The sequence below is a fragment of the Tenrec ecaudatus genome, chromosome 1, assembly GCF_050624435.1.
Source record: "Tenrec ecaudatus isolate mTenEca1 chromosome 1, mTenEca1.hap1, whole genome shotgun sequence".
In the NCBI taxonomy this organism is placed as follows: domain Eukaryota; kingdom Metazoa; phylum Chordata; class Mammalia; order Afrosoricida; family Tenrecidae; genus Tenrec; species Tenrec ecaudatus.
This window is the reverse complement of record NC_134530.1, coordinates 88749238-88769927: the sequence shown is the minus strand read 5'-3', so window position 1 is coordinate 88769927 and position 20690 is coordinate 88749238. Positions and strand designations below refer to the sequence as shown.

Below are 20690 nucleotides of genomic sequence, written 5' to 3'. Positions count from 1 at the left end.
GCAAGGATTAAGGACACAGACGGCATCCTGATAAACGAGAAACAAGAGAAGGATTTTATGAAACCAGATACAATTATAAATTCCAAGTTTATAGAGCTTCCAAGGCATCCAACGTGTATGCAGGACTCTACTCCAAGCTGATAGATATCATTTTTGATAGAATCAATTCTGCATAACCCCTCTATTTACACAAGAGAAGGCAATCAACTAATGGGCAACAAGGCTGCCATTTAGCATAATTCAAAGCTGCTGCTCCCCCATTGTGGTAAGGAGACTGATGGCTGCATGCAGGCTGGGTGGGTGATTGACACACCCGGACAGATTCCATTAAAGGCACTTTTATCAGCATTCAGAGGTAAGCCACCACCCGCATCCCTTTTTCATTAAGGACAGCAAAAGTCACAAAGGTGTAGCCTCTGCGTCCACTCTCTAAAGTGTTGCTTACAAAAGATAAGCTCTGGGGAGTGAAAATGAAAGCGTCTCCATCGATAATCATTACGCCACTCAAGCATCTGTTCTCAGCCCAGTACAGAATAAGCATACTAGGACATACAAATAACTTTATAATGGTCTTTTCCCTCAGTGAGCTGACAGTCTTCTTGGAAAAGCAAAATTAACAAACATTAAGAGTATCAATTATTATAAAGCAGTGCTACGCTCCTGAGTCCTTTAGAAATTCAGAAAAAAGAAGATTCAAAGGTCAGAGGCTTTTGAATCTAACACGCACACAAAACATGATGTTTAGAAGTTTGCATTATTATTTCATTGCCTCCTCACACCCATTTATGAAGTGGGTTAGGACTTTTAACCACCCCTAATTTCAGATGAGGACTATAAAGAACAGAAAGTAGACTTAGTTGCCCAAAGGGGTGGTGCCCTGAATCCTGGTGACCTGCTTTCCAAAGGTCACAGCCCCGGCAGACCCAGCGCCGCAGCTCTACCCCGAAGCGCACACATCACTAGGAGCTGGAATCCACCCGATGGCAACTGGTTTGATGCCATGATTAGGGCCCAAGTATCCTGGAATGAAAATCTTCCTGGATAAATGAGTAGGCAGCACCAGGTATCTGAGCTGGTGTCGGCTGGTAATCTGCGAGAGTCCGGAAGGGGGGAGTGGCCCAAAGGCTGAGGTTCCAATGGACAGATGGCAATGTGTGTGCTCAAAACTGTGTTCACAATTACAATGCTCGTAAAAAGGAGTATTCAGAACGTACAAAGTATTATTTCATTCTCTGACCTCCTGAAGGTTTTTACAGCAATTTCTAAACTCACTTCCAGATTGGTCATAGATCTTTGTATTTTCCAGCATCTGAAAAAGGGAAGTGCATTAGATATTCAGCACTCACCAACATCTTAAACTTATTAAGATGAACTGAGTTGAACTGGGAGCGAAGAGTAATGAGCTCAGGCAATTACTAAAAAAGGCTCTCTAAAATAAAAGTTCATGCACATTAATGCCACCGACATTTCCAGGTAAAGAAACAAAAGTTTTATGATATTATATGAAACTAATAGTTTGAAGACTTATGCATTGCCTTTGACTGAGGACACTACAGAAATATCTTTGCTGTGGGAGGGAAGGGAGCAAGCAAAGGAAGCTCTCCCCGTCTCCACCCACCCCTTCAAACTGTCGTGCAAGAGCAATGGCATTCGTGAGGGACTACCTCCAGCTCCGGTGTGGGCGCAATACTCCTTGGCTCATCCACTGAGGCATCGTCGTCAAACAGCCGCCGGCAGCACACCAGGGTGAAGGGGGGTGGCACTTCTTTGAGAAAGGAGACTGCTTCCCGGCGAGACTTCCCATAGAGCCGCACACCATTGACCTAGGAGGACACGACATTGAAAGTGAGGAGAGTCCAAACGAAGAAGCAAGCAAACAAAAAACCTGTTCATTACATTCATCCATCAAAAATTTATTCTAAAAAAGATAGTCTAATTCTCCTTGGTAAAACAAAGGCTAAAATGTAATGTTATTATTTTAGTAATTGCTTAAAACATTAGAAAAAAAGTTTCATGTATAAAACTTAAGGCTAAATCCCTTTACTGAGTTTGGGTGAGGACCAAGTATAGTACGTATGCAAAGTACAATTATGATGACGGAGGAGAACCTGCCTCACGATCCCATCTCCATGCTTTTCCTCCTCACCCTCCAATGTTACTGTGGTCACACTCTCCTGACAGAGGGAGCCCTCAGGAGGGAGGGGGAAACGAGGAGCTGATGCCAGGGGCTTAGGTGGAGAGCAAATGTTCTGAGAATGATGAGGGCAATGAATGTACAGATGTGCTTTACACAATTGATGTATCTAGGGACTGTGATAAGACTTGTATGAGCTCCTAATAAAACGATATAAGATTTTTTTTAAAGACAGAAGCCCTGGTGGTACAGCAGATAAGTGCTCAAATGCTAAAGGAAGGGTCAGGGGTTAAATCCACCAGCTGCTCTGCAGAAGAAAGAAGTGGCTGTCTGCTGCCAAGCAGATACACAGGCTTGCCCTGTCAGGTAGTGCTACACTGCCCCCAGGCCCCGGGGATAGGAGTCAGAACTAGAATGGACAGCCAGGAGCTTTCCTCTTTGAAATATACCGTCCTTTAACACACACACACACACACACACAGTTGCTATAGATTAAATTACAGCTCCTAAGGACCGTGTGTCAGAGAGAAGCTGTGCTCCGCAGGGCTTTCCCTGGCTGACTTTAGAAGTACATCACCAAGAGCAGCCCCTAGGTGGCTTTAAACCTCCAGCCTTTTGTTCATAAGCTTCGAACAGTCACTGTTTGCATCTCCCAGGGATTAGCTATTATTTAAAGACGAGTTAGTGCTCTTTCCTTCCACACATTTCATTTCATAAGACTACCGACACCAACTTGAACAGATAATAAATACTGCTTAAGAGATGATGAACATGTAACATGTAGATAATATCTAAGATATTCTAATATCTATTATCCAATGTGAAGATGATATCTAAGATATTCCATGGCCCAAATTTAGCATCATTCCCCAGTTATCTTTCATATCTTCCATACTGCTAATTCTAAACTAGAAAAATAACTGATGAAAAGAAATTCACATTTTCTCACATCAATTCTACCCTCCTTTGAGAGTTTACCAGCATTCTCATTTTTACCCCTTTTGTGACCCATGGAACACATCTCACCCACCAACATGTTCACTCTCTCAACTTTCTTGGGAAGCAGTCATCTCGGTTATAGAGCATGCTGCCACCTGATGGAGACCCGCATAACTGCATGTGGATCACTCCACAAACGTGGAGAAATGGGCCTGGCCCCAAGACTCCACTTAGGACATACGAGTCCCACATCGCTGTACCAAACAGTCTTACAATCTCGCACAAAAAAGAAAACATTGTTCTTGGTTTCAACATGCCTTCCGTACCAAAGACCCATAACAACAAAATCCCAAACAAGAAGTAAGAGGCGCTAAAGGAGTTGCAGGTGGTTCTAATCTGGCTTTGGTTCCTGACAGGCGCAGTGCTAGATTCGGGTAACTGGCAGGGGCTGACTTACACTCCAGCGGGAGCAACATTTCCACAAGCTCTGTCTTTGCCCTAGAACAGCGGTTCTCAACCTGAGGCGCGACCCCTTTGGTGGGGTCGAACGACCCTTTCACAGGGTCACCTGATTCCTAACAGTGGCAAAATTACAGTTAGGAAGTAGCAATGAAAATAATTTTATGGTTGGGGGGTCACCACAACTGTGTTAAAGGGTCGTGGCATGAGGAAGGTTGAAAAGGTCTGCACTAGAGAACGGGATGAGTGAGGATTGTTGGAAGCTGCATCGAGCTCAGCCTCCAGCCGGCTAGCATACAGCCTGTAGCATACAGCCTGTAGCATACAGCCTGTAGCATACAGCCACTTGGCCATCAGGCCAGACATACCCTCCCTACCTCTTTAATTATCTACAAAGAAATCACCACGTGGACGAGAGGCCCACTTGTGCCTCATGGAATTACTTCTACTGGAAAAAAAACTATCTCCCAGGATTGATGACACGGGTCCAAGGAGTAGCAACTTCAGCAGTAGATTCACGGTAACTGCCTGGAAGATGAGCATATCAGTCTTCTCCTGACAGGGAAGGGGCAGGGAGAAAGGACACTGGTCACACCTTGCCCATGGTGCCCACCGAGGCCACGAGCACCAAAGTTCTAAAGCCACATGAAGGAGCAACCACCTGTACTTCAGGCAAGCACGCAGAGACCGTGCAAGCAGGAATTCCAGCCTGCCACCAGCAGTAGTTTGTGCTTCACGTGACTTCAACAAATTGGAAAGTCACTTTTCAGGTTTTTATCTTAGAGTACATTTAAATATTTATTTAGCTTATTATTTATTCATTTGAATTGTCTCCAATTATTACAGCAGTGCCTGGTAGTCCTCCTCACTACTCGCTACAGCGAAAGGGATTGGTCACACTTCCCATTACCAACTCCTATCTAAGGGGATTTATGGCTGCTGTAAATAGCTGTTCTGGGCTGAGACTTGGCTCAGTATTCTAACCCCAAAGCATATTTGCGTTTCTAGTTTTAAGCTCTAAGGAATACATTAAGCACACACATACACACAAACTTTAAATTCAGGAGTTTATTTGGCTAACGTTAGAAAGACTTTATTTCTGTTACTTAGAACAAGCCAGTTTTCACTTTAGAATTCACATTTCTCTAGCATAGTGGTTCTCGGATTTCCTCATGCCGTGACCCTTTCAGACAATTCCTCATGTGGTGGTGACCCCCAACCATAACATTATTTTCGTTGCTACTTCATCACTGTCATTTTGCTACTGTTATGAATTGAGCGACCCCTGTGAAAGGGTGGTTCGACCCCACAGGGGTCGTGACCCACAGGTTGAGAACAGCTGCTTGAGACCCTCTTCAGTGTTTTGAAGTCTCAATTATTCAGATTTTTTCATTAGAAAAGACATTTACACATTTCCAGTGCATATAGTATCATGCAAGCATTGTTCCATTTAAGTCACCTCACTCAGTCATCATAAAACCCATTGCCATTGAGTCACTTTAACTCCTAGCAACCTTCTGTAGGGGTGCTGAGGCTATAAATCGGTATGGCAGCAGACAGCCTCATCTTTCTACCACAGAGCACCTGGTGTGTTTGAACCACCAGCTTTGGGGTTAGCAGTTCACCACTTATCCAACAGCACCACCAGAGCTCCTTTCAATCCTCGTACTATCCAACAAAGATTGTTCTGATGCCTTTGGGTGGTGAAACGCTCAGTACCTCGGTGCGAGATAAAACTATGTTTGCATCAGTTCCTCACAGTGAAGTTGCTGCTGTCGCACAGGCTCCAACTCAGGGCCACCGTGCGTCCAGCAGATTGTATGTCGCCTGCTCCTGCGCTGGTGCCCTGATCAGCATGTTTGAGGCTAGCATTATAGGTGTCATGGAAATCCATCTACTGGAGGCTTTCCTTCATTGCTGCTGGCTCTCTACTTCACAGAACATGACATCCTTCCTGGTGAGTAGCTGGTCTTTGCTGATGACATGACCACAGTTAGGAAAGTAAATTCTCGCCAGGCTTACGCCAAAGGAAAGTCCTGGCAGGCATCCATGAATAAACAAACTGATTTGAACATAGGGCTAAGCTGAGGCTCTCTCAGAACCCAAAACAGATCTTCTCACATCCACACCTGGCCTTCTTTCCCCATCTCAAATTTTACTTTTTCCAAAACAATGTTTCAGAATGCCTATGGGCCTACTGTTTTGTGACGGAATTTGATACAGCATGGTGGCATAAAGATATCTTTATGATGCTTAAGCAGAAATGAGCTGAGGCACAGATAAACTCGTCTGACGGCTGAGATCACTTATATTTGCTCCACTCACATCCGGTCAGCATTTCTTTAGGACCTTGCTAGACATGAACTAGTAGGAAACGAATAGTAAAGTAAACCGATTTTTACAGATATCCCTATATTCCTGGACACCTCGCTCATTTCTTTTTTTTTTCCCCCTGCTCATTTCTTAATACCAAATAGCAACAGGTTACAGGAAAGCCCTCTCACCTACGGGCTATCATTTATGATGGCTCTACAGCTGTGCCGTATACCTGTCAATCCTTAGAGACATGCATGGTCTCAACATCCAGGAGAAAGCATAAGCCAGCTCCTGAGATCTAAGGCATCAATCTCCAACAAGCAGCCCGACACCAGGCCTGTGAGCAGCCTCCTACAGCTTACAGCAGGCCTCCGGCTCTGGGTCCCTCGCCCCCATGCTTTTGGAGAATCTGATTCACTAGCAACAGCAGTTCTTCCCTCCGAGCTCAAAATGCACACCAGGATTCTTCCCAACACACTCCTCTAGGTGACCAAGCAATACCAATGCACCAATGTGATGTCCATTTTCTACCCCCGTCATTTCAACTTGAACAAACGTAACTTTCAGAACGAAACCTCTATAATCCTAAAGCTGTAAACTGAGTTCCATTAAACTCAACCTAGGGATACTTGCTACTTTGAAGACTAGGGTGGGCTCACGCAAGCCTGGGTGTTTTCCTCGCCTTTCAGAGGTGCATGTGAAAGTTGGACATTGACTAAGGAGGGCTGAAGAAGAATCGATGCATCTGACCGATAGTGCTGCTAACAAATAGGGAGAGTTTCGTGGACTGACTGCCAAAAGAACAAACAGATCTACAGCCAGAACGCTCCTGAGAGGCAAGGATGGCAAGACTCTATCACATGGACTTTGGACATGTTGTCAGAGAGACCAGACCTAGAGAAGGACATCATGCCTGGTAAAGAAAGAGGACAGTTAAGACAGAGGGAGGCCCTTGACAAGATGGATTGGCACAGCGGCTGCAACCAGGCTCATGCAAATGTGAGGATGATGCAGGGCCAGGCAGTGTTTCATGCTGCTGCTGCTCACAGTCACTGTGAGTTGGAAACAACTCAACAGCCCCAACAACAACAACAACAGGGATTCTTGTGGATCCGATCTCTTGGGAGAACTCTTTTGTTATGTAGCATCCTCCAAATTTCACCATCCCCCAAATCTCTTTCATAGATGAGTGTGATATATTTGAAGGGACGATGAAGTGGGAGGGAGGAAAGATGAGAGGTTTCTCCCATTAAATCAGTGTGTAAACTTGGAGAAGCTAGTGCCGTACAGTCTGTAAAACGGAGAGTTGTAAATACAAATGTCGCTTTCTTAGCTTGTTTGCAGTCTAACAACAATGCTCAAAGTTGTGTCAGAGCAAAGGTACTGGAGAACGGCTCGGACTGGACGGGGGCAGAGGAGACTGAAGGAGCGAGAAGCAGCCGTGTTGGGAGGAGTTCCCAGGAAACGGTTTGAAAACCCAATCAAGTAAGCTGTCTGAGGCCAACCAGCTGTAACTCTGATTAGAAACCATCAACAAATCTGCAAACGTGACACATGTTCCAAACCAGAATTAGTGATTCAACTCTTACACATACTTTTACATTAGAAAAATGGCATAAAATAATGCTCTGCAACATTAGCTTTTTCTTGGTCAGTCAGCTAAGTGAGAACACAAAGGGGCCCGGGGCACTCGGGAGCCTTCCCAGGTAGGGAAAATCAATGGAAAGCACATTACCTTTTCGCTTTATCAGCTGTCACTGATAACTGACAAGCTGATGGCATTTTTCAATGTATGAAGCTCACAGGACAGTCATGCAGACTTGAGGAGATGGCTTTAGACTCTAAAATGTAGAGCTTAAACGTTTCTACACTGAATGATGCCTTTCTTCCCTCACAGATTTTACCTCAAGCAGCTCATCCTCTGGTTGCAGGAGACTCAGCGTAGCCACAGCGCCGCCTGGAACAATAGAGGAGATGTAGTGGTGTCCATCGAAAGAATCCACTTCCACACCGAGCCTCAGCGTGTGGATGGGCAACAGCTGTAGCGAAACACAGAGCAATCGTATGAGCTGCGAGCACACCACTGCTGTTCGTTTGGTTCCAAGTTATTTCGACATGCAACCTCACCCCTTGAAGCAGACCGAAGTCCCTGACTTCAAGCCTGAGCGCCAGGCACTTACAATATTGTTTCCCAAAAGGTGTGCTGTGCGTCCTCTTCCGCAGGGTTTGCCGACTCTCACAATAACCTAGCTCTTCCTTATTATCTCACTGATCTCCATTCACACTTCAGTATCAAGATACTGTCACTTTCAGAAAATCTGTCCTGCTATGAATTAATATACCTTCAGCGGGGCTCGAAAAACCCTCCTTCTTTGAGCACTTCTACCAGACCGCACAGCAAGCTCTGTTTACAATCGGGTCTTTCTTAAAGCCACCCCACCCTCAGCTTGAGTACAACACCTGTAGCTTCTATCGCTGCACCCTCATCCAGTAACAGTACCAGGCACTAGCCACGGGCTCACTGATGTTATTTGAACCAATACAAGAAAAAATACTACCTCATCTAATATACCCCCTTTCCATCTGGCCAAATTCACTGAGGAAAAAATGTTTGATTGCAGGAGCCCCACAATAAAGGAGATAGTGAAAATTCTACTCAAAAATGATTTGCTTAGCTTAAGTCAATTTCTGTGGGCTAATATATGAGTCAAGGGTTGAGAAATTCGCCCCCAAACCAAACTCAGTGCCTATGAGTCAATGCCGACTCATGGGACCCCAGAGGGTTTCTGAGATTGAGACTGTTTACCGAAGTAGAAAGCCCAGTCTTTCACCCAAGGAGCTGCTGATGGTTTCAAAGGCCGGCCATGTAGATCGCAGTCCAACGCATAACCATGACACCATGCCGCCGGGGCTCCTGTCCCTCCATGGCTACAGCTGCTCAGGGACAGGAGGGCGTCCTGCACTCCCTGTGGGCTGCCAGCCCGGGTGGGTAGAAGTTGAATCAGTGCTTCACCCCAGCACCCCTCTGCCCCTCTCCTGGGAGCCAGGATGGTCTCCTGCTGAACCTCGGCGACCCATAGACACTACCCACCAGGGACCAGACCACTCCTGTGTTGGCATGGGGCTTCCGACTATACTGTCTTTGACAGTCCTGGCAGGGCAATCGTAATGGAGATAAGAGATAAGCTGGCCAGGTTTAAGCTTGTAGCCCAAACCAGCTGCCTGTGAACTTGAGCCTGACTCCATGCAGCTCTGTGTCCTGCTGATTAGGGAAGGGGTCCTTCGGTCCCCATCGCTCCTAAGAGGCCTCTGAAGGCCCCTCTAACCTTTCACTTGGCAGTCAAGTCCTTAACTCTGTGCCCCCTGGGGACCCCTATCTGTAAGTAGGTCTTGTGTCACTTTGACGCTTGTTCTCAGAGCTCTCCTGCTTTTGAACAGATGCAAAGGGGAGGCAATGAGTCATGAACTTCATTTGCTGTGGGATTTGGAGATGGAAAATAGCGAGGATTGTGTTAATTCTCAGGTATCTGTATCCTGCGGTTGACCAAGGGCTCAGCCCAACCTGTTGTGGAGCGGTTATACATTGAAGTGTTACGTTTGTCCTACTGTGTGCATCCCCACTGCAAGTTCAGTGGTGTTCTGTACTTTGAAATCTTCCAGGGTGCGAAGCATTTACATCACAGATGCTACAAATTGAGTCAAGTTGTTTTAATTTTGAGACAGAGCTAGCCATTTACCAGCACATCGCCAAACTCCTAATGATCGATTGTGGGCCTGATGTGCAGAACATATGCTAACCGATCGGCAAGACATTGAGCTAACAGCCGAAAATATAGGGCGAATGAAGGAAACTGTATATGTCTCCATAGATCTCACAACTAGCATGGACAATAAACCAAGAAAACAAACACAATTAAATGAAGAGTAAATAAGAGAATGACTAATTGTGCCAGGAAGGAACTGATCTGCATAATACCGTAAGAGGCTGGAAGAAGCTATTTGGGAAAGGATACTGGCTAAATTTGGGGTATGTGCAGCTGAGTGCATGATTGTGAAATGTGTGCCCAAATTAAAACAAAGATATCGCTGTCTATAAATCGAGGAGTTAAGGAACAAACTGGATCCAACCACCCTTGTTTACTAAGCCAGCTCTGTCCAACACTGAGGTCAGACTAGGTGGCGCACCTAGGAACACTAGAGGTTCAGCCATGGACTGTAGGCTGCCCAGATGAAGATCCTGCCCTCCTGGCGATCCCTCCAAAGATCTGTAAACAACACACGCTCCCTCGAAACTTCAGTGGTGAACAAAACACGCCTGCCTCATCACCAATCACGCTGAACAAATCAACCAGAAACGATGTTTACGAAATCTGTCAATCTGAGAAGAGGCCTACCTAATATGAGTTCTGAATCTAAATCTGCGTGCAGCTGGCTGTTGAGACGTCATTTACACTGCTGCAGGCTTGCTCCCAGGAGCAAGGCTGTTTCGTTACCTGTCCCAGCTGCATTTAGCAGCTAAACAAATCACCCACTTCATCTGTCTCTTTCAGTTGTCCACCCCTTCGGTACTCTGAGTATTCTCAGTTCTTCGATGGAAAGCAGAAAGTGCTAGAATGACAGGAGTGGGTGCAATAGACAGTTGATTGATGCGTCAAACGCACTGCATGCTATGCTCTCTGCTGTTTATTCACTGCACTCTGCAAGGGGTCCTATTTAAATCGACAACGTTAATGAGATTCAGGATCATCGAGATCTTGATGTGACAAGTACAGGATCCCAGGAAATGTATCAGAGGAACGCGTGACTGTCGTGCTACCTACTGACAGGGCCAAACTGATGAGGGGCAAATGAGATCGAAGACACGGAGGCCTGTCTTGCAGCAGGCTCGACCCACTCACTGCCCCCAAAGTTCTACTTTTAGGGCCTAGAACAAGATAGCAACATACTCAAATAGGGAATATAAATGATGTTGCTTCAGGGGCAAAAAATGAAACTTCTGGAAAGATGTGTCAGTGGAATGGGGGAGGATGCTTTCAAAAAAGTTGAAATAAAACAGGAAAAAAAAATCCCACAATTTGTTCTTCACACACACACACACACACACACACACACACACAGTGGGATGTAGCCATTTATGCTTACTGATTAGGGAAATGATTTAGTAAATTTACCATAAACGTAAGATAAACTTCCCAAGGCTGAGTTTACAACTCTTACATATTGGATTCCAAAATTGCTCGGCTATAGACCGGTCCCCTAGAGCTTGGTTTACATTCATTTCCCTCACCCTCGTAAAATTTTAATTCCATGCGTTCAAGGAGACATGATAGTCTGTGTGTGTGTGTGTGTAGCTACAGATGGTGTACACTGAGGTTCTTTTCAACTACCTGACACCCAGGCTGAGTATTAGTTACCATCCATCACTTTAAAACATGTATGTTACATACGTGGCTCATGTGATGTCTAAGTTTTGACTCCTAAGGCTCTCTATTTGTCTTTGCCTGTGGTGATTCCAGCCCGAGACATGCATGTGCTCACTCCGCAAACCTACCCTGTGTAGCATAGTTCACATGGATAATTCCAATAGACGTCCTTCATCTGTTTTCAGAACATAACACCTCTTTCCTTGAACACACGCAAGGCATTTTAGGTTGACCCTAAACAGTAATACTCAATGGAGTACGGAATGGAGGGGTCAATATTTATTTGCATTGGGGACCTCACTCCGAACCCACATAATCTTCCAAATCTCTGAGGCACAAAACAGGGCAGGTGGTTTATTGAAAATTCTCCTTTGGTGTTTTTGATAAGTCGCCTCCTCAAGCAAGCTCCCCCAGAGGCTTCAATGTTTTATGGCGTCACTCAAGAGAGCAGCAAAGTATACAATTCCAGGCTTGAGAACGCTGACGACTGCCTATGAGGAGACCTACCGCACCTACGCCTGTGCCCTGTGTGTGTGTGCCATGCTCCCACATGATCGCTCATCGCGAAAGGGAAAAAAAAAGAATGCACAGATTAGGAGTCAGGTAGCCCTTGATCTGCTCCTGCACGCAACCACTTCCTGGCTGCACGTGACCCGGAGTTAAGTTGCTTTGCTTGCCTGGAGCTGCGTTTTCCATATTTTCAAAATAGGAAAGAGAAAAACCTGTTCAAAACAGGGTCACTGTGAGAAATAAAGAAGACACCGAATCTAAAGCAAAGACCAGGTCTGGAGACAGTGGGCTAACATCCACTGCAACCTGTGGAAGGCCTGTCATAAAAAGCACGTTTGTTCACGACTGAGTAAGGGGAGAAACCACATTTCAATGTCTACTTGTTCAGGAAATCTAATTCTAGGAGGAAACTAGATCAAGTTTGTCACTCTGTCTTATCAAAGCCAGAGAACATGACCGGGTATTTTGTTCCCATCCCTGGGCTATTACAGATGCTTATTCCATATTATAATCAATGGCCAGCAGAGAGGTCACTAGCATGAGTTCAATGCTTCTGCCCGCAGCACTGTGATTATCTTAATCAGACACACATGCCAAGAAAGCCATCCCTAAAAGAGCACGTCTCCTGGGACGCAGTAAGCAGTTCCTGTGTCGCAATTAGCAATGTCCTAGAAGCAGAGTCGCTAACGTCACGCCACAGCGAGCAGCTATTGCTGTCCTTTCCCTCGCAACTCTGTCCGCCGCGGAAGAAAGCCTTAGCGATTAACAGTGGCCATCATACAGGAAGATGCTTTATCCCATCCAACGGCGGAAGAACCAGAGCCCACCCCAACCAGACTCTTGGTGGAACTCTGAGACTACATGGCCCTCAGTCACCCTTCAGGTCTGGAAACGAACTCACCCCTCTGGCTCAGTTTTCTACCCACAACAGACAGGGCTGTAAAGGCAACAACCACTCTAGTGAGGTACCCCACCGTAGAATGATGAGCTAGTTGAGTTTTCTCTCTTATTTTTAAAGGCAGCATTAACCCAAGGCCAAGGTTCAGCAGGGTTAGCAAAGGAGGATGGATGGAAACAAACACGGGGAGCAAGAGAGTGATGACGGTGGATTTGGAGGGGTGCGATCAAGGGTGTGACACAAGAGGCATTTGAATTGTTGAAGGGAAAACTGATCTGCTCTATAGACCTTCACCCAATTCACAATAAAAAGCTTTTAAAAATAAAGACAGTAGATCTTCAAGAACATTAGCTACAGGCACCAAAAAAATAATGATTTTCCTCCTTATAATGTGCTGGAGAGAGAACGCCTCACCTTTTATTATTATTAAATACTTTTATCGGGGGCTCTCACATCTCTTATCGCAACCCATACATTCATCCAGTGTGTCAAGTACATTTGCACATATGCTGCCTTCATCATTTTCAATGCATTCTCTTCCCACTTGAGCCCCTGATATCAGCTCCCCATTTCTCCCCCTCCCTCCCCTGTCTACCATCCCTCACGAACCCTTGATAAGTTATAGATTATTATTTTCATATCTTACAGCGTCCACCATCGACCCTCACCCACTTTTCTGTTGTTCGTTCCCCTGAGAGGGTGTTATAGGTTGATCCTTGTGATGAATTCCCCATTTCTCCTCCCAACCTCCCCTAATCCTCCTGGTATCCCTACTCTCATTGTTGGCCCTGCGGGGCTTATCTATCCTGGATTCCCTGTGTTGCAGGCTCTTGTCTGTAGCGGTGTGCATGTTCTGGTCTAATCCGATTTGTAAGGTAGAAGTGATGTCATGATAGTGGGGGAAGGAAGCAGGAAAGAACTAGAGGGACGTCATGTGTTTCGTCAGTGAAGACCCTCTTCTTAACCTCCTTTTGAGTCACTGTCCTGCTTAAAACTTCCACTGATGTCACCAGGTCAATATAATCCACGCAACTGACAAGGGTCTTGAGACCCATCAGCAGCCACCTCCCACCCCAGCCTCATATGACGGCATGCCACTCTTCACCGAGCTTGAAAGTGCCTCCTGTTCCATCCCTGCCACGTGCCAGCCCTGCCCCACCCAGGGTTCTAAGCACCGCTGCCCCGGTACTCCGGATGTAGCCTTCTAGCCTACATTCAACGTTGTTTCCAGAGAGGCTTTATCTAGATCCACAGGAGCCCGGGTGGCACAGTGGTTACTCGATGTGCTGCGATCGACATGGTCGGCAGTTTGAAACCACCAGTGGCTCTTCAGGAGAAAGACTGGGCTTTCCACTCCTGTGAAAAGTCCCAGTCTTGGAAACCAACGGCGTCTGCTATGAGTCCGCATGGACGATGCCAGCGAGTTTTTATCTAATACACGTTCCCCGATTACTCTCCCACCCACCTCCACACTGCGTTCATTCTTTCACAGCACTTCTTAGGAGGTATAACTAACTCATCAACATGCCTTGTTTATGATCGCGCACCCACCACCCTTAGAATCTAAGCTCTCTGAGAACAAAAGCCTGGCATATAGCAAAAGCTCGATAAATCTCCACGACTCATTAAATGAGTTCTCCGAGCTTCACTGTGCCTCTGCTACTCATTTTGGACACGTCATTTAATTTATGCAGCATTGACTCCGCTTATCTGTGAAGTAGGTTCTGATTGGCTAATTAAAGTCCCATCAGATAGCACAAATATTTGTGCCTGGCTACTAACCAACCCATTGATTGGAAAAGCCTGGAGATTGGCTTTTGTAAAAAATATAGTCAAACAAACCCCATGGCACTGTCTACTCAGAACTCTGGCGTCACCACAAGTTAGACTCGACTCCAAGTCACTGGGTGTGGCTTAATTTGGTTCTGACTAGAAATCTAGGCAGGACAAGTGGTTTGCAGTCAGTTCATCTAAAGGATGATGGTTTGAGCCCAGCACGCCCACCTGGCAGACTGCCTCCCTGAAGATTTTAGTCAAGAAAAATGCTGGACTCAGCCAATTTCATTTCATTCCGGCCCCTATACCACAGAATGAACTGTTCCAGAGAGTTTTGTCGGCTTGAGTGATATGTAGAAGAACCCCGGGGAACACAACAGTTGAGCAGTCAGTCAAATGCTAACCAAAAGGTTTGGGGTGTGAAGCTACCTAGTGACTCTGAGAGAGCTGGGGATGGTACTGTAGAGAATATAGCCTCGTGGAGAGTACTGCCTAGTTCACCCTATGGGGCAGTCCTACTCAGTCACATGGGATTGCGGTGAGGTGGCATCAACTCCATGGAACCTAACAACAAGAATCGTTAGCAAAGCAGATCCCTGGTCAGTCTCTGGTTGAGTTTGAAACACCAACCTTTCATTAGTATGTAGAAGCTCAAACTATGTCTGCCACCCAGTTTAGAAGGAGAGCTTATCAAACAATGTTCACATTCAAGGACAATAGGTGTCTATACTTATGGCTGGACAATGTTCTTGAACCTGAAGGATTTTTCAGCTGTATGTAGTCTTGATTTTTGGAGCACATTGTTTTCTGGGGTTTCAAAATGCTAATGCGCTAGTGCACTCTGCATTGAATCCCTCTACGACAAGCTGCGGGTGAAGCAGTCAAATCCGAATGGTTGGTGTCTGGAATCGGCACATGGGATCCCACGTGGGAACGCAACACATGTTCAGGAAACATCAAAGATTAAACTCTGAACATGCTGGGTCAGAGAATTAATGTAACTCATTCAGCAAGAATGTACAGTTAGCTCTCAAAAACAACATCGAAAACGCCAGGGCTTACCTTTGAATACTTCTGTAACTCAGCGTCGTCTGCTATCTGAGTGTCCAGAGTGGTGACCTAAATGCACAAGAACATAAGATTCCCAATCTTTGAAAAGCATAACTTTCTTTCCTCTAACATTTTCAGAAAGCACCTGCAAAACCTGAATAATGGTAACTTCATGCAACCCACATGGTAATCACTTTGCTGTAGATCTCTGGTGCATAACAGATAACACAGAAACATAAGATTTCACAGCATGTTCATGGTTATCACCACCACCACCACCACCCACTCCCCTGGGCAAGGCAAACTTTAAAAAAAAACAAACCCAAAAGCTAAACAGAAGATAATGGACAAATACGTATATTATTATTTTAAATTCTATGATGCCTAAAGGTTTAATATAATCCTCCATAACATCAAATCCATAAAACCTTTATTCTTTTAACCAAACCAGGAGCGTGGTCACTTTACTTTCGAAATCAGGTTTAAAAACAAAGTTGAGAAGGTCGGTACAGTCGTAGGACTGAGGAAGAACTAAAGCTTCTGGCTTTGCCCAGCCAGCTCCACCCGTTTCCTCAGGAGCAAATGGCTGCCAAGGACACAAGCGAGAAGTCCTGGTTTCTGGTGGGAGGCTCCAGGAACACTTAAAGCTTTTCATCTTGGCCTAAAACGATTGTTCTAAGCTTCAATGGTGAACATCCAAAGAAGTGAATTCCTTGCAAGCAACGTACTTTACTGATGATTTGCAGCTGTAAGTTGTTAATAAAATATGGTGCATCTGGAGAGGGTAAGTTAAACAACGATCCAATTAAAGCTTCTAAAAGTACTGTACTTTAGGTAAGTAGATCCTTGAAGAAACTGGAGTAGGAAACACTGGAAGGTTTGCATGCACGTATGTATGTGTTTGTGTGTGTGCGCATGTGTGTGCACGGATGAATGATTATATGTGCTTGTTCGCTTATTTAGCTTAACTTCGTTCTATCCCTTCTAACTAAGAAACAAAAATCTACACCAAACTCACTGCCATCAAGTCAATGCCAACTCCTAAGACAGAGTAGCGCTGCTCCTTATAGTTTCTGAAATGCTAGGTCTTTACAGGAGTCCGTTCCAGCTCCTTCGGGTCTCTGAGACTGTAAATCTTTACACGGGAAGACAGACTCTCTTTCCCCACAGGACAGCTGGTGGGTCTGAACCACTGACCCAACAGTGCACGCCCTCCACCACCAGGACTCTTTCCTCTCAGAGCAGCAAGCTAAAATTCTCAGTGCATTAGCTGTCCCTGTAAGCTTTTAACTTCCAGTTCAGTTTCCCCATTTAGCTCCTCTGTCATGACCTCACTGTGTGATAAATGAACTTTGTAAGATTTTAACAGGAAAAAAAGGAGAGAAAACCCATCATAAAAGGGGTCATTTGTAAGGACTAGCACATAGCATGACTTAGGATATTTAACTTCCAAGGGTAGGAGCAAAGGTCGTTAGCTACGTGTAACAGCGGTATTTTACATTCATGAAGTTAAACAGCAGCAGGATCGAGACCTGACATGCACGCACCAAAGTAGTGGAAAGAAAAAACACAGGCGATGTTCACGCATCGTAAGGTCCCTGGAGGGTGCCTCGGTAGCGCGATGGTTAAAGCGTTCAGCTGCCAAGCGCAAGGTCATTGCTTCACACCCCCCAAGTGCTCCCCAGAAAAGGGTGGTGGGAATCTGCTCCCAGAAATCATCACAGCCTGGGAAGCCCAGAGAGCCCTTCTGCTCTGCCCAACAGGGTTTCTCTGAGGGGGAACCAGCTCAAAAAGCAATGGGTTTGTTTTTAATGTCCCTGAAAATGTTTTGGCCATGAGTAATGGCTGGAGGTGGTGAACCATGGAGAGAGAGAAAGCTCCAAACAGCCAACAAACACTACTAATAAACATATGTAAGAAAACGTGACTGACAGAAGAGATGTAATCGAATATTTTATTACTGAAGCATTTGGTGAACACGGTAGGAGCTTTCCTCAGCACTGTCTTCCGCTTCCATGTGGGTACTCATGGGGAAATGTAATCAATCCCTTACTCGACGAATCTAGTAACAGGTGAAAGGAAGTCGAATGGGCCACTGGCACGTAAACATATACCTAGCCTAAATTACTTCCTGCTCCCCCAAATACACTTGATAATCATTCTTTCATTTTTCTCATAAAACTGTAAGATTCTTTATGAAACATAGGACTAATATCCACAGCCTTTTCAGTGTACAATAAAACAAACATCATAAAAGCCTTCATAAAAACGCCAACAATTTTAAGCAGCTGAATACAGGTTATAAATTTAAAGGCAAGCCTTTCCTCGTTTAACGTCCTCCTGCCTATTGTCAACTTCAATCATTCCAACGTGAACTGAGTGTCCACTCACTGTCACTGAAGCACGTGTACTGTCTGTAATGGTCCTTTCAGCGCTCTCTCTCTCTCTCTCTCTCTCTCTCTCTCTCTCTCTCTCTCTCTCTCTCTCTCTCTCACACACACACACACACACACACACACACACACTCAATCGGTTCATCTGCTGAGGGAAAGAAGGCGGTCAGATAACAACAAAGGCAGTTCTCTGAGTCTCTCCTTTCTTTAAATTGTGGTGTCAAGAGCTTGACATAAAATGAGACGTGAGTGTTTTTTATGAGAGGATTTGGACATACCATCACTTCATAATCAGGACCCAACAATTTTTCCCATCTGGACTTCAGCTCATTTTCAGGAGAGTCTGAAACTCTTTCTGGAAAAAAAAAGAAGAAGAAGAATATTGAAGCTACTGTGGGCCAAACACACGTACCTACCAAATTCTTCAGTAACCGCAGTTTCAGTAAAAGAGAAATGAATAAAACAAGAAAATGCATTAACTTAGGTATACTAGGTAAAATAAATCAAAGGAGACTTATAATACTAATGTAAAATGTAAATACCAGCTGTGACCAAATTATGACAGGGTTTTGTGGTTAAGGAATATTTTAAAGGGAAGAGGAAATGATGAGTTATAAATGAAATTTGAATTATATACAGTGTATATGTAAACATCCTGTCGTTTACAAGTCAAAAGCATCTGGCTTTGCTTTGTGTTACATATAGGCAGACATACAAGGTTTTAATTTAAATGTTAATCACTTCAAAGTAGTACCGGTCTACCCACCCAATGGGAAAAGGAAAACTTACCAAGGTCTCTTTACTATCAACCAAAGATATCAGGGCAATCCTAGCAGACTTTTCCGCCTGTGATGGTTATTGCAGTTTCTCTGGTTTAAATTCAACCAGCGAGCTGTGTGAGCTTTCACCTGGTAGAAACCTCGGTTCATACTCATCGTTCCGGGCCACTCGTTGATCTGGGTGTTTATGACTTTCTTACCAGATGTAAGATTGCCTTGCATACATAGAAGATTATTTTTAAAAGCTACAACAGATGATAAATTCTGGCCTGTCCTCCATGTGACCTTAGCCAGAAGCTCGGTGCACATATAAAAATGTGCTGCCTGAGTAAGGTTTAATAGGTTAAAATCAAAGTACTAAAACTATGATTTCAACTTATAGCCATAGCAATAACTGCAAGTGAACAAAGCTCAACCACTGTTCAAGTTATAGAAAAAACTCAATTTTGTCACAAGATTGACCAAGTCAAAGGACACGTATCGCACTGACATTCCATCTGTCTCAAATCAACTGCAAATTGCAGTGTCAGCTTTCAGTCTTCAGCACCAACGGCTCTTCTTGGATGAAATGTAATGCTTAATTACATAATACAAATCATTAAGTAAAACAGGCTAACCTCAGAAGTTAGAGACTAAAACTAATGAACACTGAAGAACTTAAATTACTCAATTTAAAAAAAGAATAGCCAGGAAATAACTGTAATAAACGATATGCTGGATTGCACTAAGGAAAAACTCCCTGAAGATTCTAGGGAAACAAAACCTCAAACGCTGCACCTTTGTGCCGAATCCTGTTAACCCTTCCATCTGAAACTACATTAAGAGCTTCAGCATCTAGCCTGCTCAGTTTCTCCCAAACAGCAATTTAGTAGGTTAATCTGAACAAACTTGGCAACTATCATAAAAAGGGATAAGCTTTGTTTCCAACCAGTCCTCCCACCAGTGTTAGATGCTGCTCTGCAGAGTCTCTACTTCTACCTCCAAACTGTCTTTACAATTGCTCACATTATATTAATAATAAGGGGGGGCAGGGATTAACAAATAGAAAACTCAAATTACTTCAAAGTGAATGCTTTATGCCTACCCTGTTTCTCGACGATTTGTGCGTTGTCACTGCTTGGACTATCCACTCTTTCTTCAATTTCTTCATCTTCAGCATCCAAATTCGTTTCGGTTTCCACTACTCCACTTAGAAAGAGGGCTGGTGTTTTGGGAGGTTCTACGGCAGTTTCTAAAATATATGTATATATCAATGCATTTATTAATTACATATTTATATGAGCTTATTCCACACCTGCTCAGTTTTTTCACTACCTGCTTATAAGCGTTTCCAGAAACTTATATCTGCGATTCCTTTGTTGAAAATACCATGCATGATAACCACATCAATTGCTTGTAAAGAATGAAAAACTTGTTGGCATGTTGTGAGGAAGGAAAGTGGGCAACAAGAAAAGTGAAGTCAAGCGAGATGGTAAAACTGGTGCTGGCGCTTTTCAAGACAGTCTCGGAAAAGCAAGCGAACACTGGGGTGTTCCGATTACACGCTGCGGTGGCCGGGGATTCACTACATGCAGAATAAGCCAGTCTGACAGCCCTGGACTCTCCTAGGACGTGGCATGACACCATCATGAGTCTAACAAAACAGGTCTCCACAGGGCAGTGATTTATTTAATGTGGCTCTTCTGGCCAAAGTCTGTAATTCCCACCAAACAACCTTTCCTGCATGGGTCTGTTAAGAAGGTGGGGAAAGATAGATGGGACTCACCTGTGTGAGTGATCATGAACAGGATTACGGAATGCCATCCTGCAGTGCATAAACTGAGCCCCTGAGTAGCAGGAGGCACCTGAATGGAGTATGTCCTCTAGACCCGAGATCAGCATACTGAACCTCCTGGATCCAGAAGACAGGATCCTGGATCCAGGAACAGCAGTAGAACCAGGAGCCAGGCATGAAGAGAGTAGTGGAATTCTCAGGCCATGGATCAAATAAAGTGAATACTATAGCGCACAAGG

At 44.7% G+C, this 20690-nt stretch overlaps 1 protein-coding gene across 3 annotated transcripts in view; it reads right to left on the bottom strand.

Annotated features, from left to right (window-relative positions):
- PATJ (PATJ crumbs cell polarity complex component) overlaps positions 1-20690 on the bottom strand; it is a 398931-nt gene that overhangs the window by 308700 nt on the left and 69541 nt on the right. For all 3 annotated transcript variants that reach the window (XM_075557001.1, XM_075557016.1, XM_075557007.1), the window contains exons 12-16: positions 19762-19908; positions 18177-18253; positions 15518-15574; positions 7753-7887; positions 1665-1823 (exon numbers count right to left, since the gene is read on the bottom strand). In XM_075557001.1, coding sequence (XP_075413116.1) covers positions 1665-1823; positions 7753-7887; positions 15518-15574; positions 18177-18253; positions 19762-19908 — 575 coding nt within the window. The remainder of the gene's footprint in view (positions 1-1664; positions 1824-7752; positions 7888-15517; positions 15575-18176; positions 18254-19761; positions 19909-20690) is intronic.